Below are 27,293 nucleotides of genomic sequence, written 5' to 3' on the forward strand. Positions count from 1 at the left end.
TGCATGGGAATAAACATAGGAAGGCAGCAGGAAAAGGTCACTTGTTTTATGGGAAGTGCAACAGTTAAAGCACACATGAATGTTGGTAGAAATGCAATGGTACAGATGAAAGGCTGTATTTTTTAAAGCCGTTTAAGTGTTAAAGAGTTCTCTGCATACCGAGGTTGGAAATCAAAGAAGCCTCTTTCATGTGCCATAGTAAATGATGGTCCATGGGACATAAATTTATAGATTTGTACATCAGAAACAGAGATGTTTATGGTGCAGAAGGAAATGGGAAGTTCATGAGTTATGTTGCAGCTACTTTATTTCCTCTGAGGGCTGTAGTGATCAAGAATATGCATTGCAAATGCATATTGCATTTATTTTTGGAAAACTGAATGAGAACTGAATCTCCCTTTGATGAAAATGCATTGTACGTATAAATACAGGCTGAAGTAGTGACATGATTTCTTCAGTCTCCAGATTCTTCAGTTTATGTCTGTGAAGAAAAACACCTCACAGGTTCATACACAACAACTCGCTCAGCACTAAAGCCGGAGTCTTTAAATAACCCTCGGAGTCACTGCAGATGCAAACAAACACACATTTGCTATCACGAGCAGATCGTGCCCTAATGGCTCGTATTTGCGGCTCATGCTGATTTCATCGCAATTTAACGCTGCTTTTCTCTTTCTCGCATTAAAGTCATCCAGTCCCTCAGTAGCAAACAGAAATCAAATGCCTGTTTGAAGTCAAGTCAGGCAGAGAGACGAAGAGCGAAAAGCAGGGAGGAAAGAGACAGACATAAATAGAGAGAAAATCTCACATCTCGTTTTCAGAAATATGTTTATTCATTAGTTGCTTGTGGGCGTGAACAGATTTTGGTAATCCAGCGAGCTGGGCAGATGCCAAGGACACAAACAGAGAAAAAAAAATAAAGCTTTGTTTATTTGCTGCAACTGTTTGTCTTGGCATCTGTGTCAGTCAGTGATGTTATAGATAGGAGACACACTGCAAAAACTGTTTTTCTTACTTTGATTTTTTTTTGTCTTGTTTCCAGCCAAAATATCTAAAAATTCTTAAATCAAGAAGGATTTTCTAGACGAGTAGAAATATTGTCTTTGTTTTCAGAAAAAAACATGTCAAAATTAAGTGTTTTTGCTTAAAACAAGCTAAATAATCTGCCAATGGGGTAAGAAAAATAATCTTGTTTTCTGTTTGAAATAAGATTTCTTTTCTTACCCCATTGGCAGCTTATTTTCCTTGTTCTAAGCAAAAACTCACTTAATAATTTTTACTCATCTAGAAAATCCTTCTTGTTTTCTGAATCTTTAGATATTTTGGCTGGAAACAAGACAAAACATCTAAGAAAGAAAAGCATTCTTTGCAGTGCAGTGTCTCCTCAACGAATGAGGAAAAAAATCATAGTACAAAAATAAAACAACTCAAATATTACAAAATATGACATAAAACTATAAATCACAGCGACATCAGTGGGTAAAGTTACAGCGGGACTCCGCATCTCTCTCGCATCTCCTGAGCCCATTGAGTTTTAACCTGCCTCCATCACGATATGATTGGATATGTTTGGTTGTGATTGGTTTGAATGAACAATGAATGAACAATATAATGGCGTTAATGGAAAAAGTAAGTAAACAACTACATACTTGGAAAAAAGCAAACAGCTTTTTGAAATTAAAGTTGCATCTCCATGTGACCAGTGTTTACCGAGATTTGATGACTGATGATCCGAAAATGTTTATTATGAAAAAGTACAGCTGAACATCAGTTCATAAATAAAATATATACTTCATAATGTAAATCAAATACATTGTTTAAATTGTTACTGCCTTGAACTATTATTTAATAGTAAATGTAAAATGCTTAAAAACAATACATTGATGAGATTTATACTTGTTTTTAGTAAATAGAAAAGTCTTTCATTGTTAATGTAAAAATACAATATAGATTTTTATTGTGGTAGTGTAAGTAATGTTTATTTAGCCTAGAAAATTTGACTGGGACATGAATTTACATTGAATAAAAAATACAATTTTGAAATATTTTTATTGTTTAAAAACTTCTTTTTATGGAAGCCCGTTTCTGCCACTAATTTAAAAAGGTAATTGCCACTTTTTTTCCTCACAATTGCGAGCTTACATCTTGCAATTCTTACTTTTTTTCTCAACTTTGAGATATAAACGCACAATTGCAAGTTATAAATATAGATATGAACTTGCAATTCTGTATTTTTTTTCTCGTAATTGCAAGTTTGTATCTTGCAATTCTGACCTCATTTCTTAGAATAACAAGTTTATATCACAAGTTTATATGTCGGGAATTCTGACTCTATAACTCGCAATTGTGAGTTTGAATCACGCAATTCTAAAAAAAAAAAAAAAGCCAGAATTGTGAGATAAGTCGCAACCTTTTTTATTTATTTATGGGTTTGAAATGTGCTTCCATAGATTTCTATTTGAATATATTTTAAAATGTAATTTATTCCTGTAATTTCAAAGCTGATTTTCAGTCACATGATCCTTCAGAAATCATTGTAATATTCTAATTTCCTGCTCAAAAAAATAATTATTATAATTATTATGTTGGTCACACTTGAGTAGAATTTTTTCAGGTTTCTTTGATGAATAGAAAGTTCACAGGAACAGAATTTATCTCAAATAGAAATCTTTTATAACATTATAAATGTCTTTATCATCACTTTTGATCAATATAAAGCGTCCTTGCTAAGTATTCATTTCTATAATTTCTTTTTCAAAAAAAAAGTTATATTGACACTGAAGCTTGTAAATGGTATAGTGTATAATGTTACAAACGCTTTTTATTTCAGATAAAGGCTGATCTTTGGATCTTTCTATTCATCAATGAATCTTGAAAAAAATGTGCTCAACTGTTTTTAATATTGATAATAATAAAAAAAATTCTTGAACAGCAAATCCGCATATTAGAATGATTTCTGAAGGATCACGTGACACTAAAGACTTAACTAATGATGCTAAAAATGTAGCTTTGATCACAGGAGTAAATTACATTTTAAAATATATTCAGATAGAAAGCAGTTATTTTAAATAGTAAAAATATTTCGCAATATTACTGCTTTTGCTCTACTTTGGATGAAATAAATGCAGGCTTGGTGAGCAGAAGATTAAAAATCTTACAGTTGAAAATGTTTTTGATAGCTTTCATGATTTCTCACTTCTCTGATTTCGATTGATATGAACACGATTGCTATAAGTGTGCAGTAGATCAGCGACTCATTTGTATGTAATCTGCAATGAGTGGCTTGTGTTGACAGCAAACTTAATTTCAGAGTAGATAACCCTGTTCTAATATTGACTCATCTGCGTTTCGGTGGCATTCCTATTGGTACTGACAGGAGATGCCCTGTAGGGTTGGTGACTCATTTTTCTGACAGATTCAAGGCGAACTACAGTGCCTGCATGTGTTTGAGTGTGGTACACAACATCGGAGTGTGTATTTGGTCCATTTTGTTTATTTTTACAGGGCAAAGATAGATTTGATCAGGTTAGTACTGATAGTGGAGGTGGTGACCAATGAAACTCTTAAACTACATGAATATTCCATATATCAGCCCAGACATATGAGAACATGATTAGCAGGTGACTAAGAACTCATAACAGGTTTTTAGCATGCACCGGCTGCTTCACTCAGCTAGAGGCTTCTACTCTTCCCTCCGTCATCTTATTCAGTGTTTTTCAGCATCTATACTGCTTACCCCATGCCTCTCGTCTGAAGAATCCATTTAGCGGGAGTGGGTTTGCTAGCTCGCTAGCCGTTCTTATTGATTAGCTTTTAGGATTAGTCACCTGGTTCCCTGGAGTAGAAGCCGTCGACATTAGAAAAGAAAGGCAGCAAAAATCCAGCGGAGATCTGAGGTGCTTAGACTGAGCTGTGTTTAAGTCCAGTATTGATTTAGATTTAGACTGATTTGAAAAAATCACCATTGTGCTCTTGAGTGTACTGTAAACCTCTCTGGATAAGATTTCTCTAAATGTCAAGATACCAGAAGAGGTTTTTATACGCTAGAGAGGGGGTCCAGTTAGCGAAGACAAAAGACCGTGTCAGTTTGAGATCGGGAAACCTTTGGAAATGCAATACTGGCTAATTTTTAAAAGTGAGTCACACACTGACTCCCTCCACTTTGTTTTACTGTCAGCGGCATATTTTAGTTTGTGCCTACAACACAGTTTTTTTTTCTAAAGTAAAAAAAATCTTCTTGCAGATGCATTAGGACTGGCATTGGATCCTAGCCAGATGGAAGACCCCCAGTTCCATAAGTAGGCTTAAATGTAATTAGTGCTGCTTTGTAAGAGAAATTGCTCATACTTAGGGTTAGGGATTTCCAACAAAAACCTCAAGTTTAAGTATTGAAGTCAAAGGTTTACATACACCTTGCAGGATCTGCAAAATGTTAATTATTTAACTAAAATAAGAGGGATCATACAAAATGCATGTTATTTTTTTATTTAGTACTGAGCTGAATAAGATATTTCACATAAAATTTATAAAAATGATCCCGTTCGAAAGTTTACATACATGATTCTTAATATTGTGTTGTTATCTGAATGATCTACAGCTGTGTTTTGGTTTGTTTAGTGATAGTTGTTAATGAGTCCCTTGTTTGTCCTGAACAGTTGAACTGCCTGCTGTTCTTCAGAAAAAACCTTCAGGTCCCTAAATTATTTGGTTTTTCATCATTTTTGTGCATTTTAACCCTTTCCAACAATTACTGAATGATTTTGAGATCCATTTTTTCACACTGAGGACAACTGAGGGGCTCATATGCAACTATTACAAAAGGTTTAAATGCTCACTGATGCTCCAGAGGGAAAAACTATGCATTAAGAGCTAGGGGTGTAAACTTTTGAACAGAAAGAAGATATGTACATTTTTCTCATTTTGCCCAAATATCTCAAATTCTTTTATTTAGGACTGGCCTTCAGAAGCTACAAAAGATACATATTTCCCAGAAGATAAACTAAGTTACATTTACCCTGATCTTCAAATTCAAAATGTTTTAACCTCCCGGCTCTTAATGCATTGTGTTTCCTTCAGGAGCGTTTGTCCCTCAGTTGTCCTCAGTGTGAAAAGATGGATCTCAAAATCATACAGTCATTGTTGGAAAGGGTTTAAATACACAGAAATGCTGAACAACCAAAACATTTGTGAGACCTGAAGGATTTTTTTGAAGAACAACAAGCAGTTTAACTGTTCAGGACAAACAAGGGACACAATTATCACTAAACAAAGAAATCTGTGGATCATTCAGGTAACAAAGTATTGAGAATCAAGTGTATGTAAACTTCTGAATGGGGTCATTTTTATAAATGTAACTGTTTTCTCTTGTGGACTATATGTAAATATCTTTTATGCAAAATACTTTATTCAGGTGAGTACTAAATAAAAAAAAAATAACATGCATTTTGTATGATCCCTCTTATTTTGGTAAAATTATTAACATTATGCAGATTCTGCAAGGTGTATGTAAACTTTTGTTTACAACTGTAATAAGGCACTAGATGTTTCTTGTTAAGAAGACTTGTGCAATTGTTCATTTTAATACCAGTCTGACAACAAAACATACAAAAGATCCAATAATACCTATTGAGGAAGCAATTTGAACCATAAAAAGAGAGCAGAATAGCATTACGAAGGGGTAGTTGACGTGAAATACTGTCATGAGAACAGCTCTTAGGGGGTAAGTTTACGTTCATGTCTTTCCAATGTGATTACGTAATTCGTGAACATGCATGTGCATCGCAGAGCTCGTGCAAGATGAGCATTTGTGGTTAAAAAGTATATACATTTTTAGTTTTTTTTTTTCAGAAAATGACCAAACGTCTTGCTAGATAAGACACTTATTCCTCTTCTGGGATTGTGTAGAGCCCTTCAAAGCTGCATTGAAACTACAATTTGGACCTTCAACCCGTTGGCTCCCATTAAAGTCTACTATATGGAGAAAAATCCTGGAATGTTTTCCTCAAAAACCTTCATTTTCTTTGCGACTGAAGACCGAAAGACATATAAATGAAATTATTGAGAAGAAGAAGGAGGTTTTGGCTTATGATTGTAGTATGATCAGGCCAAGCGTTTTCAAAGTGGTTCATTTTTTGAACCAACTGAGATCCTGGGACCATTTTCAGAAGACTTTCTGGTCTTCATCTGGACCATAGATTAAAGAGAAACGTCTGTCTCATATCAGAGGCCCAGCACAGAGGTGAATTATTTAGAAATCTTCTGAAGCAGTGCAGATCAGTTTGAAGAGATCTGCGGATGGGGTCAGTAAAGCAGATTGTTATGTATGACCTGAAAAACATTACTATATCTTGGTAAAATCAATGTTTTACTTTTTGTAGGAAATCCTTTAGCAGTTTTCTCATCTCTGAAAACTACTCTTCAAAGTATAAAAAGTATTTAGCGTAGCCAAGGGAATGAACACCATGTTCCTCTTTTTTTGTTCCTTTGAAATGTACTGAAATGATTTTCTTGCAAAGAACATAACTATTACCATTGCACATTTGAACATTATAGGCTTTAATGATGATTACTACATGAATGATACATGTGCTTTGAGTTTGATGAGTGATTGAAATCAGGATGAGCTTTTTTAGCACCATTAACAGACCAACCACTTGAAACACCATAGAAGCAACTCTCTGACAACCACTTTAGCAATTGAAAAGTGTTTGCGGTACAGCTTGCAATTCGTCAGTTGTTCTTCAATAATTCCATTCAAGCACAAGTGCTCCTTACATATGTGGTGATTTAGTCCTTGTGCTTTTAAAAACATTTGCTGCGTGAGAATCACTTGTTCAGAAGAGAAGGTGAAAGTAAATTGTTCAATCAGCGTTCAGAGGCAACACAAGCCCCAAGCTTCCCTTTTTCTGACTTTGTTCCACCTCAAGTGTGATTTCTTCAATAAATATGTAAGTGTTTGATTGGGAAGCTCTTTGAGGCGGTGGTTTAGACCGCTGTGCAGAATAAAATAAGTGACTCTTATTACCGTTCTCATCCATATCTGTCATAATTCTTCTTTTGCAGTGTTCAAAATGGCTAATTTGCAAGCTGTTTGAAACAATAAACGAGTTTATCTGGCTAATTTGTGGTATTTAAACTTGAGTGAGTCTATTTGCTTGCTGATATGACTCATCTGGTGTCTGGGTGTGCGTGTGTTTGTAATAATAATGAGCGTGTCAGCCTGGTTATCCGTACAGTGCATAAAGGCCTTTATGTAATGGTGTTTCCTAGGGCTCCGACATTTCTGAATGTGTATCTTTTAACTGTCTGGTTTTACTCCAGCGAAAAGGTCAATTGGATTCAATTTGAAGTTGGCTGCTGCAATACGGCGCTGATGAAAAAGCGCTGTGGCATTTCGAGGCTGTACATTCGTTTGAATACTGACTCTGGATCAGAATGAAAAGCATAAATATTTGTTCTATTCTTCCCAGGTATCTTCATGAGCACCTGTAACGTGGATGTACGCTGGTTTCCGTTTGACATCCAGAAGTGCGAGCTTAAATTCGGCTCGTGGACGTTTGACGGATGGCTGCTGGATCTCCAGATGAATGAGGCTGATATCTCTGGCTACATGCCCAACGGAGAGTGGGATCTTGTGGGTGAGTGAGTAGAAACACAACCAAGCGAATGTAACACCCACAGGCAGATTATGATGTGCGCTTTGTGTTGCTGTAGAAACTGACAACGGCTCAGGCAGTGAGAGGTCAGCTTGGCAGATGCATGCTTACATGCTTAAAATGCATACTGCATATTTTTAAGAAGTACAGATGTTGGAAGTGACAGGCCTGAGAACTCTAACCTGCTGTGTATAGAACAGAAATGGCTTCAGAATTGGAAAAGAAAATATCCAGCCCATCTTGTTAAATTCATGTCCATTCATATTTATCCGATGAGCCTGTTAGTATTCAAATTAATGCAATTAAATTGAGTGGATAAGAGGAAGCCGACTGGAAAAACATCTTGCGCCGCACAATTCTGTCTCTTACTGATTCACTGCGCAATGTCTTGCTGTGCACGTCTGTAATATCATGGCAGTCACTCTCTTGAACTTTAACATTTTTAATTCTTCAGCATACTTGCCTGGTCACTTCCAGAATAAAAATTTCCTGATATTTTACTCACGTCCATGTCATCCAAGTTGTTCATGTCTTTCTTACTTCAGTCAAAAACAGAGTAACGCTTTTAAAGAAAACATTCCAGGATTTTTCTTAATATAGTGGACTTCAATGGGAGCCAATGGGTTGAAGGTCCAAATTCAGTTTCAGTGCAATTTCAGGGCTTTACACAATCCAAGCTGAGGAATAAGGGGTTTATATATATATATATATATATATATATATATATATATATATATATATACTTTTTAACCACAAATGCTGATCTTGCTCTAGCTTGACCTCACACATTACGTAGTCATGTTGGAAAGGTCACGTGACGTTGGCAGAAGTACCGACCCAGTGGTTACAAGGGAACATGCAAAGAAAGTCAAACACCCTTTACAAAAAAAAAGGCAAGACAACGATGTTGGATGATTTTGAAATTGGAGAAAATGAGATGGAGTTTTTATGCATTACCCTAACTTTTTAAACCAAAGTACACATACGAATACAAACTAATGTGCATGACCTATTTTAGCATTATTATGCAATGCATGAAGTTGTAGACACGCATCGCACAAGCATTTGTGATTAAAATGTATAAGCTTTATTTATTTATTTTTTTTGAAAATGGCAGATTGGATTGTTACACTCTAAAAAAAATGCTGTGTTAAAAACAACCATTTCAAGGTTATTTGGCAACCCAGCGTTGAGTAAATATTTGACAGGACACATGCTGGGTTTTATATGTTAACCCAGCACTAGGTCAAAAAACATTCCAGCAAATGTTTTTTATTTTAAACAATAAAAATGCACTCTAAAATCTGTTTTATATATATAGGACAAGAACAGTTCATATACAATGTTTTAAATTCAATGTCAAGGCAGTCATTTACAATCATAAAATCTTCAAAAACATTCAGTTAAGGTTTTAGGAGGTGACAGGAGCAGCAAGAGCAGCCAATGTGAATCTGTAGAAAGAAAACTGCTATAAGTAGGCTGTTCCAGTTTATTAAATGACTTGTATTCATGACTTATCTTATTCATGTTTGAAACAGCTCTACCTTGTGCCATCTTGTCTCTCCGACAAGTTCCAGCCTGTCAAACGCATAGCACGACCACAGCTGCAACAATGGCGTGCTAGATCAATAGAGCTTATATTGTTGTCAGTGGAGCACACAGTAACTTCGTTACATATAACAGTGATGTCGTGTAGCCCTGGTTGCACATTTGGTTGGTGGGAAGTTGAACTTTCATGATGGCGCCATTTGCTTTTAGTGTAGATCCGGTGATTGCTGGGTGATTGCTATATATCTGCGACATACATTTAAACACAAAAGTAACAAATGTGACACTACTGACAGTTTTCTATTTATATAGTAATAATTTAAAAGAAATACAATGTAATGCAAACCTCAGTTTAATTCAGGAAGTTTCCATCAGTCAGTTTTCTCTCAGGACAGAACACAAAATGGCCGCTGACAAATGTAACCAGTTTTAACCAGTTTGGCAAGACGTACCAAGATTGGGTTACACTGTGAAGGAGTTCATCTTTTGTATTGACAGTAAAAAATGACCAAGCAGTTGTCAGAGTTACAGAAAAACTACCCAGCACCTGGATAAAAATATTAAAAATAACAATAAATAGGCTGAACACAGCATTTTTACTTTACATTAGACCCTTATTCCTTGGCTGGGATTGTGTGCCCCTAGTTTGAAGCTGCATTGAAACTGCAATTTGGAATTTCCATTGAAGTCCACTATATGGAGAAAAATGCTGGAATGTTTTCCTCTAAAACCTTAATTTCTTTCTGACTGAAGACAGGTGTTAACGTCTTGGATGATGTAGGAGTGTGAAAAATTATCAGGACATTTTTATTTAATAATTATATTAATTTACACTACAAGTTACAGTGATATTTATGTCTCAAGTTCTTGACTTTCAAACATTCAAACCCTCAAGCTTTAAATATTTAATTTTATTTTGGTGGAATACTGCTAAAATGCTGTAAGCTTCTGTCCACAAAAATGATGCAAATGTGTAAAAAGTTAAACTCACAGCACAAGCAGAAATGCAGTTTGCAGCATTTACTGTAAGCCAAGCTGCTCTGAGATGCTGAATACAATGGATCATACTGCGACTATCATGCAGCCCTAATTAATCAATTACTAGCTTTTCATCAACTTGTGAAACTCCTGGAGTTTCCTCATGAACCTAACCTAAGGAATAATTCCCCTAAATGTGAAAATTGTTTCAATGTGTTTCATCATATTGCTCTAAACATTTTCTTTTCCATAGGACATAAAAGGTCTATTCTTCTAGTATGTTTTTCACTTCCACTTTAGTTTTGGTTTCCTTCTTTCCTTTTACGTTTTTGAAAGGCTACCGAGAATAATATGAAACAACTTTGGGGATCTCTGATGATATTCAGACAAAAGGATGATGCTCAGTCGCAGAGAAGAACTTGCTTGTGGGTAGCATCTGCTGATTAGGATGTTATTTTTTCTAGAAGATCAAAGGTGGAGGCTGCTCTTGAGGACAACAGCATCTCTTTGAACATGAGACCAATCCATAAAAAAACAAGCACGCACTTTTTTTTGTCCCTCCTTCATTATATACTCATTATTCTCCTCACATGCTGTGTTAAATCAGGTGTGCCGGGCACAAGAAACGAGCTGTACTATGACTGCTGTAAGGAACCCTATCCAGATGTGACGTTTGTGGTGACCATCCGCAGACGGACGCTGTACTACGCCTTGAACCTTCTCATTCCCTGCGTCCTCCTTTCATCCATGACCTTGCTTATCTTCCTACTGCCTGCCGACTCTGGAGAAAAGATTTCACTAGGTATTATGCATGAAAGACAGAGAAAGAGAAATATATTGACAGCTTATTGAAGCAGGGAGATGGCATCAAATTTAAAGATCCTCTTTTTTAGATTATGCACGTTTTATAACTAAACATGATTGATTTGGACGAAAGATGTTGTATATTTTTGCATATCTCAATTTCAGTGCAGCAGAAAAAACAACTCCAAAGCTGTGCCAAGGTCTAGACACAAAACAGAGAGCAGGGACATGCAAAAGGAAATGTGTGGGTGCTCATTTCACAGATAGCTCCTGATTGTGTCATGTCGAATGAACTGTGGGTTTACATCAAGGGCTTTTATCCACTCTCTGTCAGGAGACCTTTGCCATCAAAAGATGCAGACAGTTCAAAGAGGAGCAAAAACAGTCACCAGGGACTAAATGGAAAGAATTTTCAATGTCTGTCAGGAAATGTAAAGAGGCATGAACTGAATGGTATTCACAGTATATAAGTAGAGGAGACACAAGAAGACAGAAGCTTAGAATGGAAAAGAGGCAGTTTCCTCAGTTCAAGAGTGTGCATCACTGCAAGCACAGTGAAGGGAAATGCTTTGCTCTACACTCATATGGGCAATTAATCTATTGATGTAATTAAAGCAGTGATGAGTCAATGTGTGTAAGAGTGAAAGGGAAAGAATGCGTTGCACTTTCCAGGAACACTGAATGCAATATTGACACATCTTTGATAGATGTAGTATCAGAAATTAGTTTTAGCATATATTAAAGGAATAATCCACCTGTCGTCATTTAGTCAACTTCATGTCAATCCAAACCTGTATGACTTTCTTCTGTGGAACATAAAGGAAGACATTTTGGAGAATGTTGGTAACCATTATATATACACAAATGACATGAGGGTGAATAAATAATGATAGTTTTTATTTTTTGGTGGACTATCCCATTAAGAAACTATAACCTCATCTAGCTCAGACTGATAAATCAGTTAAATAAACAAGAATTCTGAGTACTTTACATTTTAGAAAATTGGCAGTTATTTACAATTTTTGCTTTTCCAACAAAAATATTTCCTAACAATCAGCTGTTTTGTTCCGAAATGAATTGGTGTGTTTGAACGAACCGAATGAGTGAATGATTCAACAGCTCACTCATTAAGGCAGTCACTTAATGTAAAAAAAAAAAAAAAAAGTAAAAATATGGCACAATGTGCTATATTAATTTAAAGCAATTTTCTTTATTTATTCATTCTTTTTTTGTAATTTTACCTGTATTTTGAATTTTGTGTTGCATTTTTGCACACATTTTCCTGGCAGAAAATTACCAGTACTTTTTTTTTTAACAGTGCTAATTTTGTTTCTAAATGAATCAGCATTTTTTGAATGAATCAGATAAATTAATGAGTACATCGCCCCATATTTTTACAGAGCGAGTCTTTATTTTCCATATGTGTATTTTCTGAAATTTTCTATATTTATTTTTTAAAATAAAAGTATGGCACAATGTACTGTATTAATTTTAAGGAATTTTCCATATTTTTTTATAGGTGTTTTACACTTTTTTTTTTTAAGTGTTTACACTATTTTTTTTCTTTGAGTGGCTGCCTTAATGAGTGAGTATTGAGTTATCAGATTTATTCACTGTAAAAAAAAAACCTGAATCTGATGAGTGAATGACTTAGGGCCTGTCCACACGGAGACGCATTTCGCTGTATACGTATAATTTTTTTATCGTATTGGCGTTTCATCCACACGGATCCGGCGTTTTAGGAGACTGAATCCGCTATTTTTTGAAACCGGGTCCCAAAGTGGATAAATCTGAAAACGACACCCTCGCGGTTTCGTGTGTACAGCCTATACGTATATTTTGTGAAACGATGATGTCATCACATCACGTGTCGGCTGCGTCACACGTAACAGCAACAACAATATTGGCGGACTACATGATTGTGTTCGTGTTGCTACTAAGCCTACTAGCTTTATTACAGCAAAATCTATTGCTTCTATGCAACTGTTATGAGCAACAAGCGATAATGTTCGCATCTTCGTCGTCTTCCTCTTAGTTCGTATACAGTGCGCAAGGTTATGCGCATGCTCAAATTCTTCTTCTCCGTGTATAGCGTATCTCTATGGCAGAATTACAGCACCCCACACTGGTCTGGCATATATACTACACCGTTTTCAGTGGTTTCGTGTTTACGGAATTTTTTTTTAGAACGAGGAAAAAAAATGATCGGATAGGGAACGCACCGGCTTCATGTGGACGGAGCCTTAAAGACTCACTCACTAGGGCAGTCACTCGCTGCAAAAAAAAAAAATTCATTTATTATTATTTTTTACCCAACTTTTTAATTTTGCACTCCTATTTTCCTGGCAGATTTTTTTTTAAGTGCTAATTTTACTAAATGAATCAGTGTTTTTGAACAAATTGGAAGAGTAAATGACTCAAAGACTCACTCTCTGTAAAAAAAAAAAAGAAAAAAAAAGTACTGTATACTGTAATGTACTGTATTAATTTTAAGTAATTTTTATAGGTGTTTTACCATCAAAATTTGGCAAAAGGTACTGTATTCGTTTGAAAGAATTTTCCGTATTTATTTATTAATGAGGTTTTTTTTTTTGTATTTTTTCTTGAATTTTAAATTTTATACTCCAATTTCTCTGGCAGATTTTTTTTAAACGGTCCTAATTTAGTTTCTAAATGAATTGGATAAGTTAGTCACTCACTTATTAAGGCAGTCAGTCACTGTAAAAAGTACCAATACTTATCAGTTGTTGTTTTTTTTTAAGTGCTAACTTTGTTTCTAAATGAAGCGGTGTTCTTAAAGGAGTAGTTCACTTTCAAAACAAAAATTTACGGATAATGTACTCACCCCCTTGTCATCCACGATGTTCATGCCTTTCTTTCTTCAGTCATAAGGAAATTATGTTTTTTTTTTTTTTTTAGGAAAACATTTCTGGACTCTCCATATAATGGACTATATGGAAAGAAATCCTGAAATGTTTTCTTCAGAAAACAATTTCTTTACGACTGAAGAAAGAAAGACATGAACATCTTGGATGACAAGGGGGTGAGTACATTATCTGCACATTTTTGTTCTGAAAGTGAACTCTTTTAAATTAATCAAGTAAGTTAATGAGAGTATCTTGTTTCATTATGGAATCAATTAAGTGTTTCTGAATGAACCGGTTTGGTTAACAATTCAGTGACTCATAAATCACTTGTTGCCACCTACTGACAGTTACTGAAAAATCCCCACCACTAATCCACAGGCTGTAATACAAACAGTAAAAGGTCCAATAATTGTGTTAAATTAATCAGCATATCACAAAATTAAATCATTTTAAATTTTAATGGTAGCCCTGATGTTAGGACAAGAATGTTTTTTTTTTTAATGAATCCAGTTGATGAATTCACTTAGTCTCATTTGGCGGAGTATTTGTGACAATAATTTTATTGAGTGTTCATTATGCCAAGATAGCACTTATAAATCTAAGCAAAATAACATATGTAAGATGAAAAGGAGGCTGAGTGGGAGAGCGGAAGCAGATTTAAACAGCAGATAGAGATGGATGGATTGTGTGTGTGTGGGGAGAGAGGAGGGAGAGATGGATAGCAGCCGGAGAGGGAGCAAGATGACTTGAACTGAACTAAAGAGCGGTTGAGGAAGAGAAATGGCCTGATGTAATTCACTTTATGTATCACTCCATCAAGCCCTGCACTGCCGTCCAATCAGATCCAATCAAATTCTGTCAAGATGAGTTAGATCCAATAAGAAGCTGTGTTTGGGCATCTTATGTAGTGCCAGTGTCGCACATAACTAGCGATGCTGTATAACTACGCATTTATTTTAGCGCTCGTCTGCTATTGGTTTTTCAATGGCAGATGCTGATATGTACACTGCAGGGTTGGAGATTTAATGCTTATAAATACAAATATAAATACATGTTTATACACACACTACCATTAAAAGTTTTCTAGACATGAAGGCCTTGAACTGAAACATTTCTTGCTTCTAATTAATGTAAAATAATCAATAAAAGAAGACAACTTTGTGAGTACAGTTCATGATGGTTTCATATACTAGTATGAATGATTGATGCAACAAAAGAGTTTACTTGATCAGTAAACATCTAATATCTTGTTATATAATTTATGCAATTACATGTATGTTTCATGCAGTCCATTTCTTTTTGTTTTATACCTATTCACAGGTATTACCGTGCTACTCTCATTAACAGTCTTCATGTTATTGGTGGCAGAAATCATGCCAGCAACCTCAGACTCCATCCCGCTAATAGGTAAAGCATGCATGTCTGTCTTTGTGCATATTTTAACATATTTTAAAGGAATTGTTCATCCAAAACTGACAGTTTACTGCAAAAAGTCATCCTTAGACCATCCAAGATATAGATGAGTTGGTTTCTTCCTCAGAATTTGGAGATTTGGAGAAACTTATCAGCCAATAGATCCTTTGCAGTGAATGGGTGCCATCAGAATGAGAGTCCAAACAGCTGATTAAAACATCACAATAACCTGTAAGTAATCCACATGACTTCAGTCCATCAAATACCATCTTGTGAAGTGAAAAGTTGATTGTTTATAGGAGAAAAAATCCATCAATAAGACTTTTTGTAACTTAAAAACATTGCTTTTAGCTAAAATGCAAGTCCTCTAGCCATAATATTCTCCAGTAAAAAATCATATTGTCTGAATCAGGAGAGAAATATGCCCAAGCACCATTTACAAGCGAAGAGTTTTAAACAAATATGTTAGTGGACTTTTTTTTACTTGGGGGAAATATTATTGTATTTTAACCAGAAGCAACGGTTTAAAGTTAAAAAGTCTTAATGATGGATTTGTTTCTTACAAACACATCTTTTCACTTTACAAGACATTAATTGATGGACTGGATTTGTGTGAATTGTGAATTATTGTGATGTTTTTAATCAGCTGTTTGGACTCTCATTCTGACGGCACCCATTCACTGCAGGGGATCCGTTGATGAGCAAGTGGCATAATGCTAAATTTCTTCAAATCTGTTAAGATTATGAAACAAGCTCATTTACTTCTTGGATTGCCTGAGGGCGAGTACATTTTTAGCAAATTTTCATTTTTGGATGAACTATTTCTATGGTGTGTTTCATACAGTATGTTTTAGTACTTCAGCACAGGGCTCCTTGAATATATTATTCTTCATTCAAGCCTTTGAACCTTAATATTTTCTTGTTAATGATATGTAAATTTGGTGTACAAGGATGTATATTTTACGTGTGCTCAGATGCACACATTGCACCACTGAAGAATAAATTGATCACCATTCTGTATCACGGCCAAAAAGCCCTGGTCTTGGCAGCCATACGCTTGGCTTCTTATGGTAATTTGCTACATGAATCGTAAAAGACCGCTAACTGGAAATGATGAGCAGGTCAGGAGAGAGAGAAGAAGCAGGAGAAAAATAAAAATGAAACAGACCTAGACATAGAGATGATCCGCCCCACATTCTCTCTGGTTTATAGGCCCTCAGAAGCCGCAAAGATGTAATCTGCAGAAATGCGTTTGCTGGAAGAGTGTTCACCCACAGCGCTTTGTCTCTCCTGTCTGCTTCCCTCTCTCCTTTATGATTGAGTTTTTATGGTTCACTCATCTGTTCCTCATTCTGCCTTTCTTCCCTGCATCACCCTTTTATAATCAATGCCCTTTTTTGTTACATTTGCCCTGGTTTTTACTAGTATGACTGGATGATAAAAGGCTATTCTGCTAAGAGAGTACTAAATGAAAGGTTTATGCATGCCATATTCTCTTCCTTTCTCTCTGTTTCTCTCTCAGGACAGTATTTTGCCAGTATAATGATCATTGTTGGAATGTCAGTTATTGCGACAGTGGTTGTGCTCCAATATCACCATCATGACCCCAACGGAGGAACCATGCCCAAATGGGTACGTCTGTTCACACACAAATACATACACAATCAATGCCGTGAATCCACAAATGCAAGCAACAATGCCTCTCATGTCAGTTGGATTGAAAGCAGTAATTTACTTATTCAATGATAATAGAGATAAAGCCAACAGAAGGGGACTAAATGAGTAAATAGGATGCAGATGGATATGGATCTGCGATCTGTCGGCGCTGATGAATGACCGTATTTGAGCATTCTGCAAGCCAATTAGCAGCTCAGCTGATGTGCCCCGGTCCCGCTGATCGAACCCCATTCAAGCCAAATGCAACAACAAGAGAAAGCTGACAGGTGTATTTACTCAATGGGACTAACATCAATTCAGCATCACAACTAGGTTTTTACGTGCTTCTTCAGAATTATATGTTACTGTTCAAAAGTTTGGGGTTAGTTAGATTTTTGTAAATGTTTTTGAGAAATCTCTTTTATGCCCGCCAAGGCTGTTTATTTGATTAATGAACCATAACATGATATATATTTTAAAACGTAATTTATTCGTGTGATAGAAAAGCTGAATTCATCAGATCTATTATTCTTATTTTCAGTGTCACATAATTTTTTTTTTTAATGTTGAAAACTATGGAAGCCCGTTTCTGCCACTGAATTTTTTTAAAGGTTATTGCGACCTTTTATCTTACAATTCAGACTATTTTTCTTAGAATTGCATTATATTCGCAATTGTGAGTTATAAAGTCTAAATTTCGAGATATAAATTACTTTGACTTTTTGACTTTTTTTTCTCGGTTGTGCAATATAAACTCAATTGTGAGTTGGAAAGTTAGAATTGTGTGATTTAAACTCACCGTTCTAACTTTTTTTCTCAATTGCATTATATAAACTCGCAACTGCAAGTTATAAAGTCAGAATTGTGAGATAAACTAACAATTGTGAAAAATAAAGTCAGTTTTTTTTCTCGCACATATGAGTGTATCTCGCAATTCTGACTTTTTTCTCAGTTGTGTGATATAATCTCACAAATCAGACTTTTTTTCTCAGAATTTTGTGATATAAACTTGCAGTTGCGAGTTAGAAAGTCAAGAGTTGGGAGATATAAACTCACAATTGTGAGTTTTTGTCAGAAATGTGACTTCTTTCTCAGTTGTGTGGTATTATCTCAATTATGACTTTTTCCTCAGTTGTGTGATTAAAGGTGCCATAGAATGCATTGAAATAGTATTTTTAATTGTTCTCTGATATCTACATAGAAGGTATATGGCATAGGAAAGGGCAAAAACGGTTTTACAGGTCAATTTACAACGCTAGAATTTGTCCCTAGAATGAAATGGTCTGTTATTGCCTTATTTGGAAGGTTAGTGAATATTAATGTGAGCTCTGCTCTGATTGGCTGTTTCACAGAGCTGCTCATCTCAATAGCTCGCACATGGAGGAAATATTTATTTACGGAGCTCTAGCTGCTTTTAATATGTGGTTTGTTGAATCTGCCGTTTTGAATCCCCGACATTTTACTCTCACTATAGTAATTGCATGTGCTCTGTGTAACGTTATACTACAAGGACTTACCACACAAGTTTGGATGCTTTAGTGATGCTCAGGATCTGTTAATCATTCGTCATTATCAGCGTAGTCATCTCTCTCCATTTATGTGGTAAGTGAAATCTAACTGCAATGTAACAGTATGTACATCTGTACTGCAATGTAACAGGCTACCGCTAGCATTAAGCTAACCATGTCCCTTCAGTAGCTTGCCTTATTTTACTGATGTACTGACGTTACCGATGATTGGGCTCTGCAGATGTTGGGGGCATAACTATTAATGATCGGGACTATTGCGTAATAGTCGGTGTCATGTTGGAATGGACCTATTTTTCGGTGGTCTTTTGCAAACACCAGAATTATATAAGGAGGAGGAAATGGTGGTGTTTGAGACTCATGGTATGTCATGTTCATGTACTGAACTGTTATTATTCAATCATGCTAAGGTAAACAGTTTTCCAATCTATGGCACCTTTAAAAGCTTGCAATTGCAAGAAAGTCAGAATTGAGAACTTTTTTTTTCTCGCACATGCGAGTTTGTATCTTGCAATTCTGACTTCCTTAGAAATTGAGAGATATAAACTCGCAATTCTGACTTTTTTCTCAGTCAAACGATATAAACTCGCAGTTTTTGTCAGTTGCACGATTTTTCTCAATTGCGAGAAATAAAGTCAGCATTAAGTGATAACTTGCAATTCTGACTTTTCCTCAGTTGCGCAATTTAAACTTGCAGTTTTAAGTTATAAAATCAGAATTGCGTGTTATAAACTCACAATTGTGAGAAAAAAAAGTTAGCATTGAGATAACTCGCAATTGACTCTTTTCTTGCAAATATGAGTTTGTATCTTGCAATTATAAATTTTTTCACACAATTCTTTTTCTCAATTGTGATACAAACTCACAAATTGCGAGTTATAGTCTAATTTTGAGGGATAAAAGACTATGTTCTCAGAATAGATAATTGCAAGATAAACTATGACTTTATAACTCACAATTGCGAGTTTATATCTTAAAATTATGAGAAAAACTCTGAATTGCGAGTTTATATCACAAAAAAGTTTTGAAAAAGTTTTTTTATTATTTAAAACTTACAAATTTAAACAAGAAAAAAGACAGAATTGTGAGGAAAAAAGAATTACCTTTTTATTTTTTATTTAGTGTTGGAAATGGGCTTCCACAGAAAAGAGTTGTGCTGCTTCACAAAAATTGTGTGCCTCATTGCTTAGAAAAGTAATAGTGCATCTCGTCTGCACAATTAGAGGATTAATACTGAAGTTTAAAGGTTTTTTACTCTCTAACTCAAAGTATGAGCAATGATAATAGCGACATGCTTGCCTGAGCACAACGTCCTAGAATCCTACCCTGGGATCAGCTTTTAGCAACATTCACACCCAAAGCATGACATGTGTAGTTATTGAAGATGTCCGCCAGAGCCAGGGCTCAAAGGAGCTGAAAAAGAAAACTCATTCTCTGAACAACTGAGGAAAAAAAGAAATGCTTACATAACAGCAATGGTGGTTATCTTACGATCAAAAGAGCTAAAAACAGATACAGTCACAAGAAGATGCTAAAAGGTGGATACTGATAAGGGATAGAAGGTGTTGTGATGCTGGTCAAAACCCCAAGGGCATCTGGACCTGTTTTTATAAGAGAGAGAAAAAAAATCAGGTCTGTCTAGACTAGTGTCTTAGTAATGCCTGTTCTTTCATTATATATAATATGCAAAGTTTTTGATATTGCGCTAGTGGCACTGCTTTTGTTTATGATAGCCAGACATGCATTGGCTTGCATTGAGTGATCTTTTAATACACCAAAATGTGTGAAGATGCCAAAAAGAAACCTAGTTGCTTAAACTGCAGTTTTTCTGCAGATGAAAGCAGTGCCAAACCCACTAGTCGTACATTTTGCCATGCTTTATGCCTCTCCTTGGCCAGGACTCGGCAGAGCAACTGAATAATTCTAGCTTGTCACCTCTTTATCTCTCTCTGCGTCATAGTCCTTGCTGTCATATGTGACCCTAGACCACAAAACCAGTCTTAAGTCGCTGGGGTATGTTTGTAGCAATAGCCAAAAATACATTGCATGGGTCAAAATTATTGATTTTTCTTTTATGCCAAAAATCATTGGAAAATTAAGTTAAGATTTTTTGTAAAATTCCTACTGTAAATGTATAAAAATATAATTTTTGATTAGTAATATGCATTGTTAAGAACCTAATTTGGACAACTTTAAAGGTGATTTTCTCAGGATTTAGATTTTTTTGCACCCTCAGATTCCAGATTGTCAAATAGATGTATCTCGGCCAAATATTGTCCTATCCTAACAAACCATACATCAATAGAAAGCTTATTTACTGAGCTTTCATATTATATCTCAGTTATCTCAGTTATACATACATCTCAGTTTTGTTAAATTTAACCTTATGTTATGATGTTTTGTGGTCCAGGGTCACATATGTTGCTGTTTTACAACTTCTTTCCTTCTACAACTTTTCCCCTCTTGATTCAGCAGATGCTAGCTAGTAACTGGAAAAGAACAGCTTGGATTTTTTAGCTTTATTTGTTGTTCAGACAGTGCTGTGCAACCTTTTGTTTAGACTGTACGTGTGGAGCATGTGGAGTATATAATTTAAACGGCTGCTGTGAAATGCATGCTTTCTCTTACATAAATACATAAAATTATCAGCATGCGCTTTGGATTTTACTTTTATTCATGTTATTCCTCAGTAAACAGGATATTGGTAAGATTTGATTCAGTTTTAAAAGTTGGTACCGTAGGGGAATAAGGATGATTTATACAAAGATAATATTCTTAACTTGAAGGAAAAGTACGGTATCTCCAAATATCTACAATTACACAGTTTTATTAATTCATTTTTGAATAAATTATCCTTACAGTATCCACAATATACAGTTGAAGTCAAAAGTTTACATACACCTTGCAGAATCTGCAAAATGTTAATAATTTTACCAAAATAAGAGGGATCATACAAAATCCATGTTATTTAGTACTGACCTGAATAAGATATTTCACATAAAAAACATTTACATATAGTCCACAAGAGAAAATATTAATTGAATTTATAAAAATGACCCGGTTCAAAAGTTTACATACACTTGATTCCTAATACTGTATTGTTACTTGAGTGATCCACAGCTGTTTTTTGTTTAGTAATGTTGTCCATGAGTCCCTTGTTTGTCCTGAACAGTTAAACTGCCTGCTGTTCTTCAGAAAAATCTTTCAGGTCCAACAAATTCTTAGGTTTTTCAGCATTTTTGTGAATTTGAACCCTTTCCAGCAAAGACTGTATGATTTTAAGATCTATCTTTTTACACTGAGGACCACTGAGGGACTCATATGCAACTATTACAAAAAGTTCAAACGCTCACTGATGCTCCAGAAGGAAAAACAATGCATTGAGAGCCGGGGGTGAAAACTTTTGACCAGAATGAAGATGTCTACATTTTTCTTATTTTGCCTAAATATCATATTTTTTCATTTAGTACTGCCCTTCAGAAGCTACAGAAGATACTTGCATGTTTCCCGAAATAAGTTAAATTTGCCCTAATCTTCAATTATGTCCAAGTTTACTTACTTTTTTCCCCAACTAGTCGTCCTATTAACACCATTATATCGTTCATTCAGACTAATTTGCAAATGCGGAACATGTAAGAACACAAGAGGCGGAATTTATCACATGAACCAATCACAGACGATCGTAACCAGTCATATCCAATCATATCAACAAACAAATTTAAAAAAAATGATCTAAAATGTTTCTACACTACAATTGCCTATTGTCTTACATTTTTCCCTCCTCATTATCCTTCTCTTAGGTTCAGCTAGTCTTGCTCCAGTGGGTGGCCTGGTTTTTGCGCATGAAGCGTCCTGGTGAGAGTGAAGACCCTGAACGCCCTCCTTGTGCCCCTCATTTAAGACGTTGCTCTTCAGGTTCCCAGAGTGGCAGTCTCCCAAACGCACCCGGTTCCGCCTCTGCAGACCTTCACCACCACCACCACACGTCCTCTACGTTACACCCCCTTCATCCCCAAAGCCTCCTTCAAGCCGCCGCCGCTGCTGGCCACACCCACCATCTCCACAACCAGACCAACAGTGCCAACAACAACGGCAACCTGCTCTACATCGGGTTCTCCAGTCTCGACGAAGCGTCGCCACCATCCTTGCTCGCCGAGTCCATGCAAAGAAACAGCATGTCAGGCGGCCCACGTCCTGCAGTGGTTTCACCTCCGGGGGTAGGCTCCAGTCCGCCACCTCACCTGCCCTCACAGTTCTGCAGCCCTCCGCCACCCCCCACTCCCAATCTGGAGGCCACGGGTTGTCCGAGTACAGTGTCCGGCGGTGGCGGAGGCTGTTCTTGCTCAGGGACCAGCGGCGGAGGAGATCCACAGCTTCAGGCTATTTTGGAAGAGGTGCGATACGTTGCCGATAGGTTCCGCGGACAGGATGAGAATGACAGCGTGTCCGAACAGTGGAAGTTTGCTGCAGCCGTAATCGACCGACTTTGTCTGGTGGCCTTCAGCGTTTTCAACATCATCTGCACCATCTCCATTCTTATGTCAGCACCTAATTTCGTGGAGGCAGTTTCCAAGGACTTCATCTGATTGCTTTGTTGGAAGAGAACGGGTTTGGCCGTAAATGGGAAATATTCATCTCCCTAAAACAGTGAATTTTTTTTTCCAAGACTTTGTTTGGAATAATGCAGAATCTTGAAGTCTGGATCGAGAATGCTTGTGAACGGCCCCGCTCAGACATCTCGAAATGAACTATGATGTTCGTGGAAAGCTAAAGACCTTCACCGCAAGGTGTTTGTAAATGACGAAGGGGTTGGTTCGCTATATGGTAAAATGTTCAGCTATGGAATGAAAGAAAAACTAAACATAAAAAAGTGAAAACACTGATTATTGACCTTTCAACTGTGTCAAACGTCTCATAACCCGACGTGAACCTCTGAGGAATGGCCAGTCGTGTTACTTAAACTCGTGTGACATTGTACATCTCACATCTAGCACAGTGCAAAACTTCTCTAAGATGTCAAAATCTATTTTGTTAACGTTCATCTACGGGTAGGCGAGGAGAGAGGGAGGGAATAGCAGAAGAGACGGAGAGAAATATTGATAATAGTGGCAGACGTGAGGTGAATGGCCAGATCAAAAACTCGTCTCAAAAAAATGAAAAAGGCACTTGTTTCAAGGACAGATAGGAGAGTTGGAGAACTGCTGGAGGGTTCAGATAATGGAGATATACAGAAGAAGTGAAAGATGGAATACCCCCCTGTCGTGGACAGAGATGTAGACCGATGGAGGGATTAGGGCCTCACAAGAAGACGAGGCAAGAGCAGAACAAGGGTAATGAAAGACAAAATGAGACAGAGTGTATTAGAGAAAGAGACACAGTCAGCGCAAAAAGAGAGAAGGATGGCCTGAAGAAGTGGTTCAGACAAGTGGATAAGAAAATGAAAGAGTGATAGGGGGAATTAGAGAGGGATGGACAGAAACAGACAGAGAAGGCGGTCGGGGGTAAGTGAGACTCAGCAACATTTACTGGCAAGAGGAAGAATGGCTTCGCAGCTTGAGAGAAATAGCGCATCATGCCCCAAAAAAGCCAAACAGTGAGTGCATCCGTCACAAAACAGATGAGGAGAGAAAAACATACTGCGGAAGGGAAGTGGGAGAGAGTGTGGGAAGAAAGAGTAATAATCCCCAGAGACATACTGGAGAAATGGCACAAAGACAGTGGAGACATGGATAGAATCTTATATCTCCCTTATGCTCTCCCATCATGTCTGTGAAATGACAGACAGTGTGAGGTGTTCTCAAACAGCAGAGATCATCTTATGAATATCTAAGTAGGAGCAGAGCCTCGGCTACGCTAACTGTGCCCTGATTCTCTGCTGTCACTTGTGTAAAAAACACAAGTATTTGAGAGAAATCTCTCTTTCTTGCTGTTTTTTTCCCACTTACACATACAGTGTCCTACAAATGTTTGGAAACACCTTGGGTAGGGTGGGGATTTGCACAGTATCAGCATAAATCCTTATCCTTTTGTGATGACTTTGCATTGATAAGAGACTACACAAACCTTTTAGTAAATAAAATATTAATGTCTCCAGCACATACTTGCACTGTTGTAACCTGCTTTCTGATTGGTCTGTTAATCAGTCAATTAACCTTAAAGGGATAGTTCACCCAAAAATGAAAATTACCTCATGATTTACTCATCCTCAAGCCATCCCAGGTGTATATGACTTTCTTCTTTAAGTTTTTGAAGCAAAATAAAGTGCATCCATCCATTATAAAAAGTGGCCCAGGAGGGTTAATAAAAACCTTTGTACAAGTCAAATATCCTTATTTAAAACTTAGTTTTCCATGCCTCAGAACGGCTCAGTTCACAGTGAATGCAGTGAACTCGTATATTGCATGTGCTGTGAATTTAGCGCATGTTTGGGAGCGTAACGGCCACTAGTTATGCTTTATTTTCACGGCAGACGATTACAGCATTTCACTAGATTTGTAGTGAGATGCATTTTTGTTGCCTGTTTTCACTAAAGCTGGAGTTTTCTGTCAAAATAAAAGCTTATGAATTGCTGACAGCTAAATGGGTAATGTTACTGCAGTCCCAATTCAAAATATCATGGGTTGGAGCTCTTAATTTTGAACTCTCAAAGTGCATTACATAGAATAATTGAACTTTAAAATGTAAAAAAAAAAATTTCTTGTTTTTTTTATTTTTATTTTGCAATAAATATCATATTGTGACATTCATACTGAGATATTATTGTATCTTAAATCTTTGTTTTTTACTTCCAATTTTTGACCGGTATTTTGACCGGTCTTCTCTGCGCTTCGTTCTTCGCCGCGTTCACCTACGTCATCTAAAGGTGTGCTAACCCAATAATCCTTGAAAACAAACATAGATTCTGTTAAGTATTTATTTACATTAAGTAATTCAAAAAGAAAATCACTTTTATTTATTATATAAGTTACTGTAATGCTTCCATGCTATGAAATTATTTGAGAAGGATTTGTGCTGACATTGTCTAAAACCCCACTTTGAACCATAGGGGCTATTCACACAGAGTGTGATTTTGTCTATAGTTTTCTATGTAAAGATGCACTAGAATGTGGGATGTGTTTCACTTCTGCACTTGCATCTCGTCTTTTGTGTGCATCTCTTTTTAAACACAAAAACACTCTGTGTGAATGGCCCCTTAATGTTTTCACACGTTTGGAGGCCACTGTATAACCAATGAACATTAAGCAGAATATTACCATTTTAGTTGGTTTGTCAATAACATTTATTTACAACTTTAAAGCTGGGTGCAATTTCTGCGACACCAAATGAAAATGATGATTAGTGTTTCCAAACAGGCAAACAAGTAGTCAACCTAAATCCATACCATTAAAAATTCTGTCATTAATTACTCACCCTCATGTCATTCTAAACCCGTAAGACCTTCGTTCATCTTCAGGACACAAGTTAAAGTATTTTGATGAAATCTGAGAGCTTTCTGACCCTCCATAGACAGCAAGGGTCCTACCACATTCAAGGTCCAGAAAAGTACCAAGAACATTGACAAAATAGTCCATGTGACATCAGTGGTTCAACCATAATTTTATGAAGCTACGAGAATACTTTGTGTTCTGAAGACGAACAAAGGTCTTACGGATTTGAAATTACATGAGGGTGAGTAATTAATGACAGATTTTTTTGGGGTGAACTATCCCTTTAAGTCTTGCTATTTGAGCGGCTCAGCATATATTTAAAATCAGGCCATTTTGGTAACACACATCAGCTATTTCCAGTCATGCAAGTACAGCTAAATAGGTAAAAGCCACAATCTCCTAAATTGTTAGTCAGTGTTGTGTTTTATCTTGTACCATGAACTGTACTTCTGCTAAAATCATGCAAACTATATGTATTGTTCAGATTCACAGGTCCATATTCATGAGCAATCAAACAGGAGATGCCTCTAAAAACTTAACTGTGAGGCAGAAGTCTATTCGCCATATTGACTCTTACGATCACTCCTGTTCGTTCATTGGAAAGCAGTGGAAGCTGAGGTACGTGTTCAGGGAAACCTGTTTTTGCAGTTGGCTTTGTTGATGCTAGTGGCATAGAAATTACTCTGCTCAAGTTGTAAACAACCTAGACTGTTTCTTTGAAGGTTGAGTGGCTATAGTTGAGTTTGATGGAAAACAAAGCTATTTTGTTGTCCTGCTGTCTTGTTATTTGACTTGACCTGGCAATTTAAAGAAAAGCAGAAACAGAGTTGGAGATGAACAATTCACAGGGACGATCTTCAGAGAAATGACTGAAGCATATTGTGGTTTTGCACTGAATGGACTGTGTACTCTTCCAAATCTGCCTCTGGGGTACATCTTTCAGGTAACTTTTTATGATTTTTTTTCTGGTGACAGCACATATGTAATCCTTACAACCTGTTTTCTGGGTCTTACTGCTAGTACTACTTTATTGCTAGTGTCATTATAGCAATTAGTGGTTGTTACGGTATTAATTAAAGTCCGTCCAAAAAGGTACACGCTGCCAAAAGATTGCTGCTGCTCGCTGTGCTCTTATGAAATGCCAGCCATTTCGTCTTAATGGGGGACCAAGCAAATTACTTTCAAATTTCTCTCCCTCTCTTTCTCTCTCTCTCTCAGATGCAGACACAAACCATTTCCCATCTTTGAATAAAGTATTCTTTTCTAATATGCAGTCTGTGCTTCGTCATTTCATGGCTGGCCGTAGCTTAAATAAGGAAAATTATATTCCCTGCAATTAAATACTTAAAGAAGCACATTGTCTAAAGAGACCAAACGCAAATGTCAGAGATTGAAAATACATACTATATCTTTTTGTAA

The 27,293-nt window shown here is 36.5% G+C and overlaps 1 protein-coding gene across 1 annotated transcript in view; it reads left to right on the forward strand.

The window, feature by feature from the left end:
- chrna11 (cholinergic receptor, nicotinic, alpha 11) overlaps positions 1-27,104 on the forward strand; it is a 38,574-nt gene extending 11,470 nt beyond the window's left edge. The window contains exons 7-11 of the mRNA XM_073821856.1: positions 7,470-7,637; positions 10,789-10,983; positions 15,173-15,259; positions 16,788-16,897; positions 22,248-27,104. Of these exons, the coding sequence (XP_073677957.1) occupies positions 7,470-7,637; positions 10,789-10,983; positions 15,173-15,259; positions 16,788-16,897; positions 22,248-23,033 (1,346 nt within the window). The 3' untranslated portion in view covers positions 23,034-27,104. The remainder of the gene's footprint in view (positions 1-7,469; positions 7,638-10,788; positions 10,984-15,172; positions 15,260-16,787; positions 16,898-22,247) is intronic.
- Positions 27,105-27,293: the final 189 nt, after the last annotated feature.

Source organism: Garra rufa, chromosome 17 (assembly GCF_049309525.1).
Source record: "Garra rufa chromosome 17, GarRuf1.0, whole genome shotgun sequence".
Taxonomy (NCBI): Eukaryota; Metazoa; Chordata; class Actinopteri; order Cypriniformes; family Cyprinidae; genus Garra; species Garra rufa.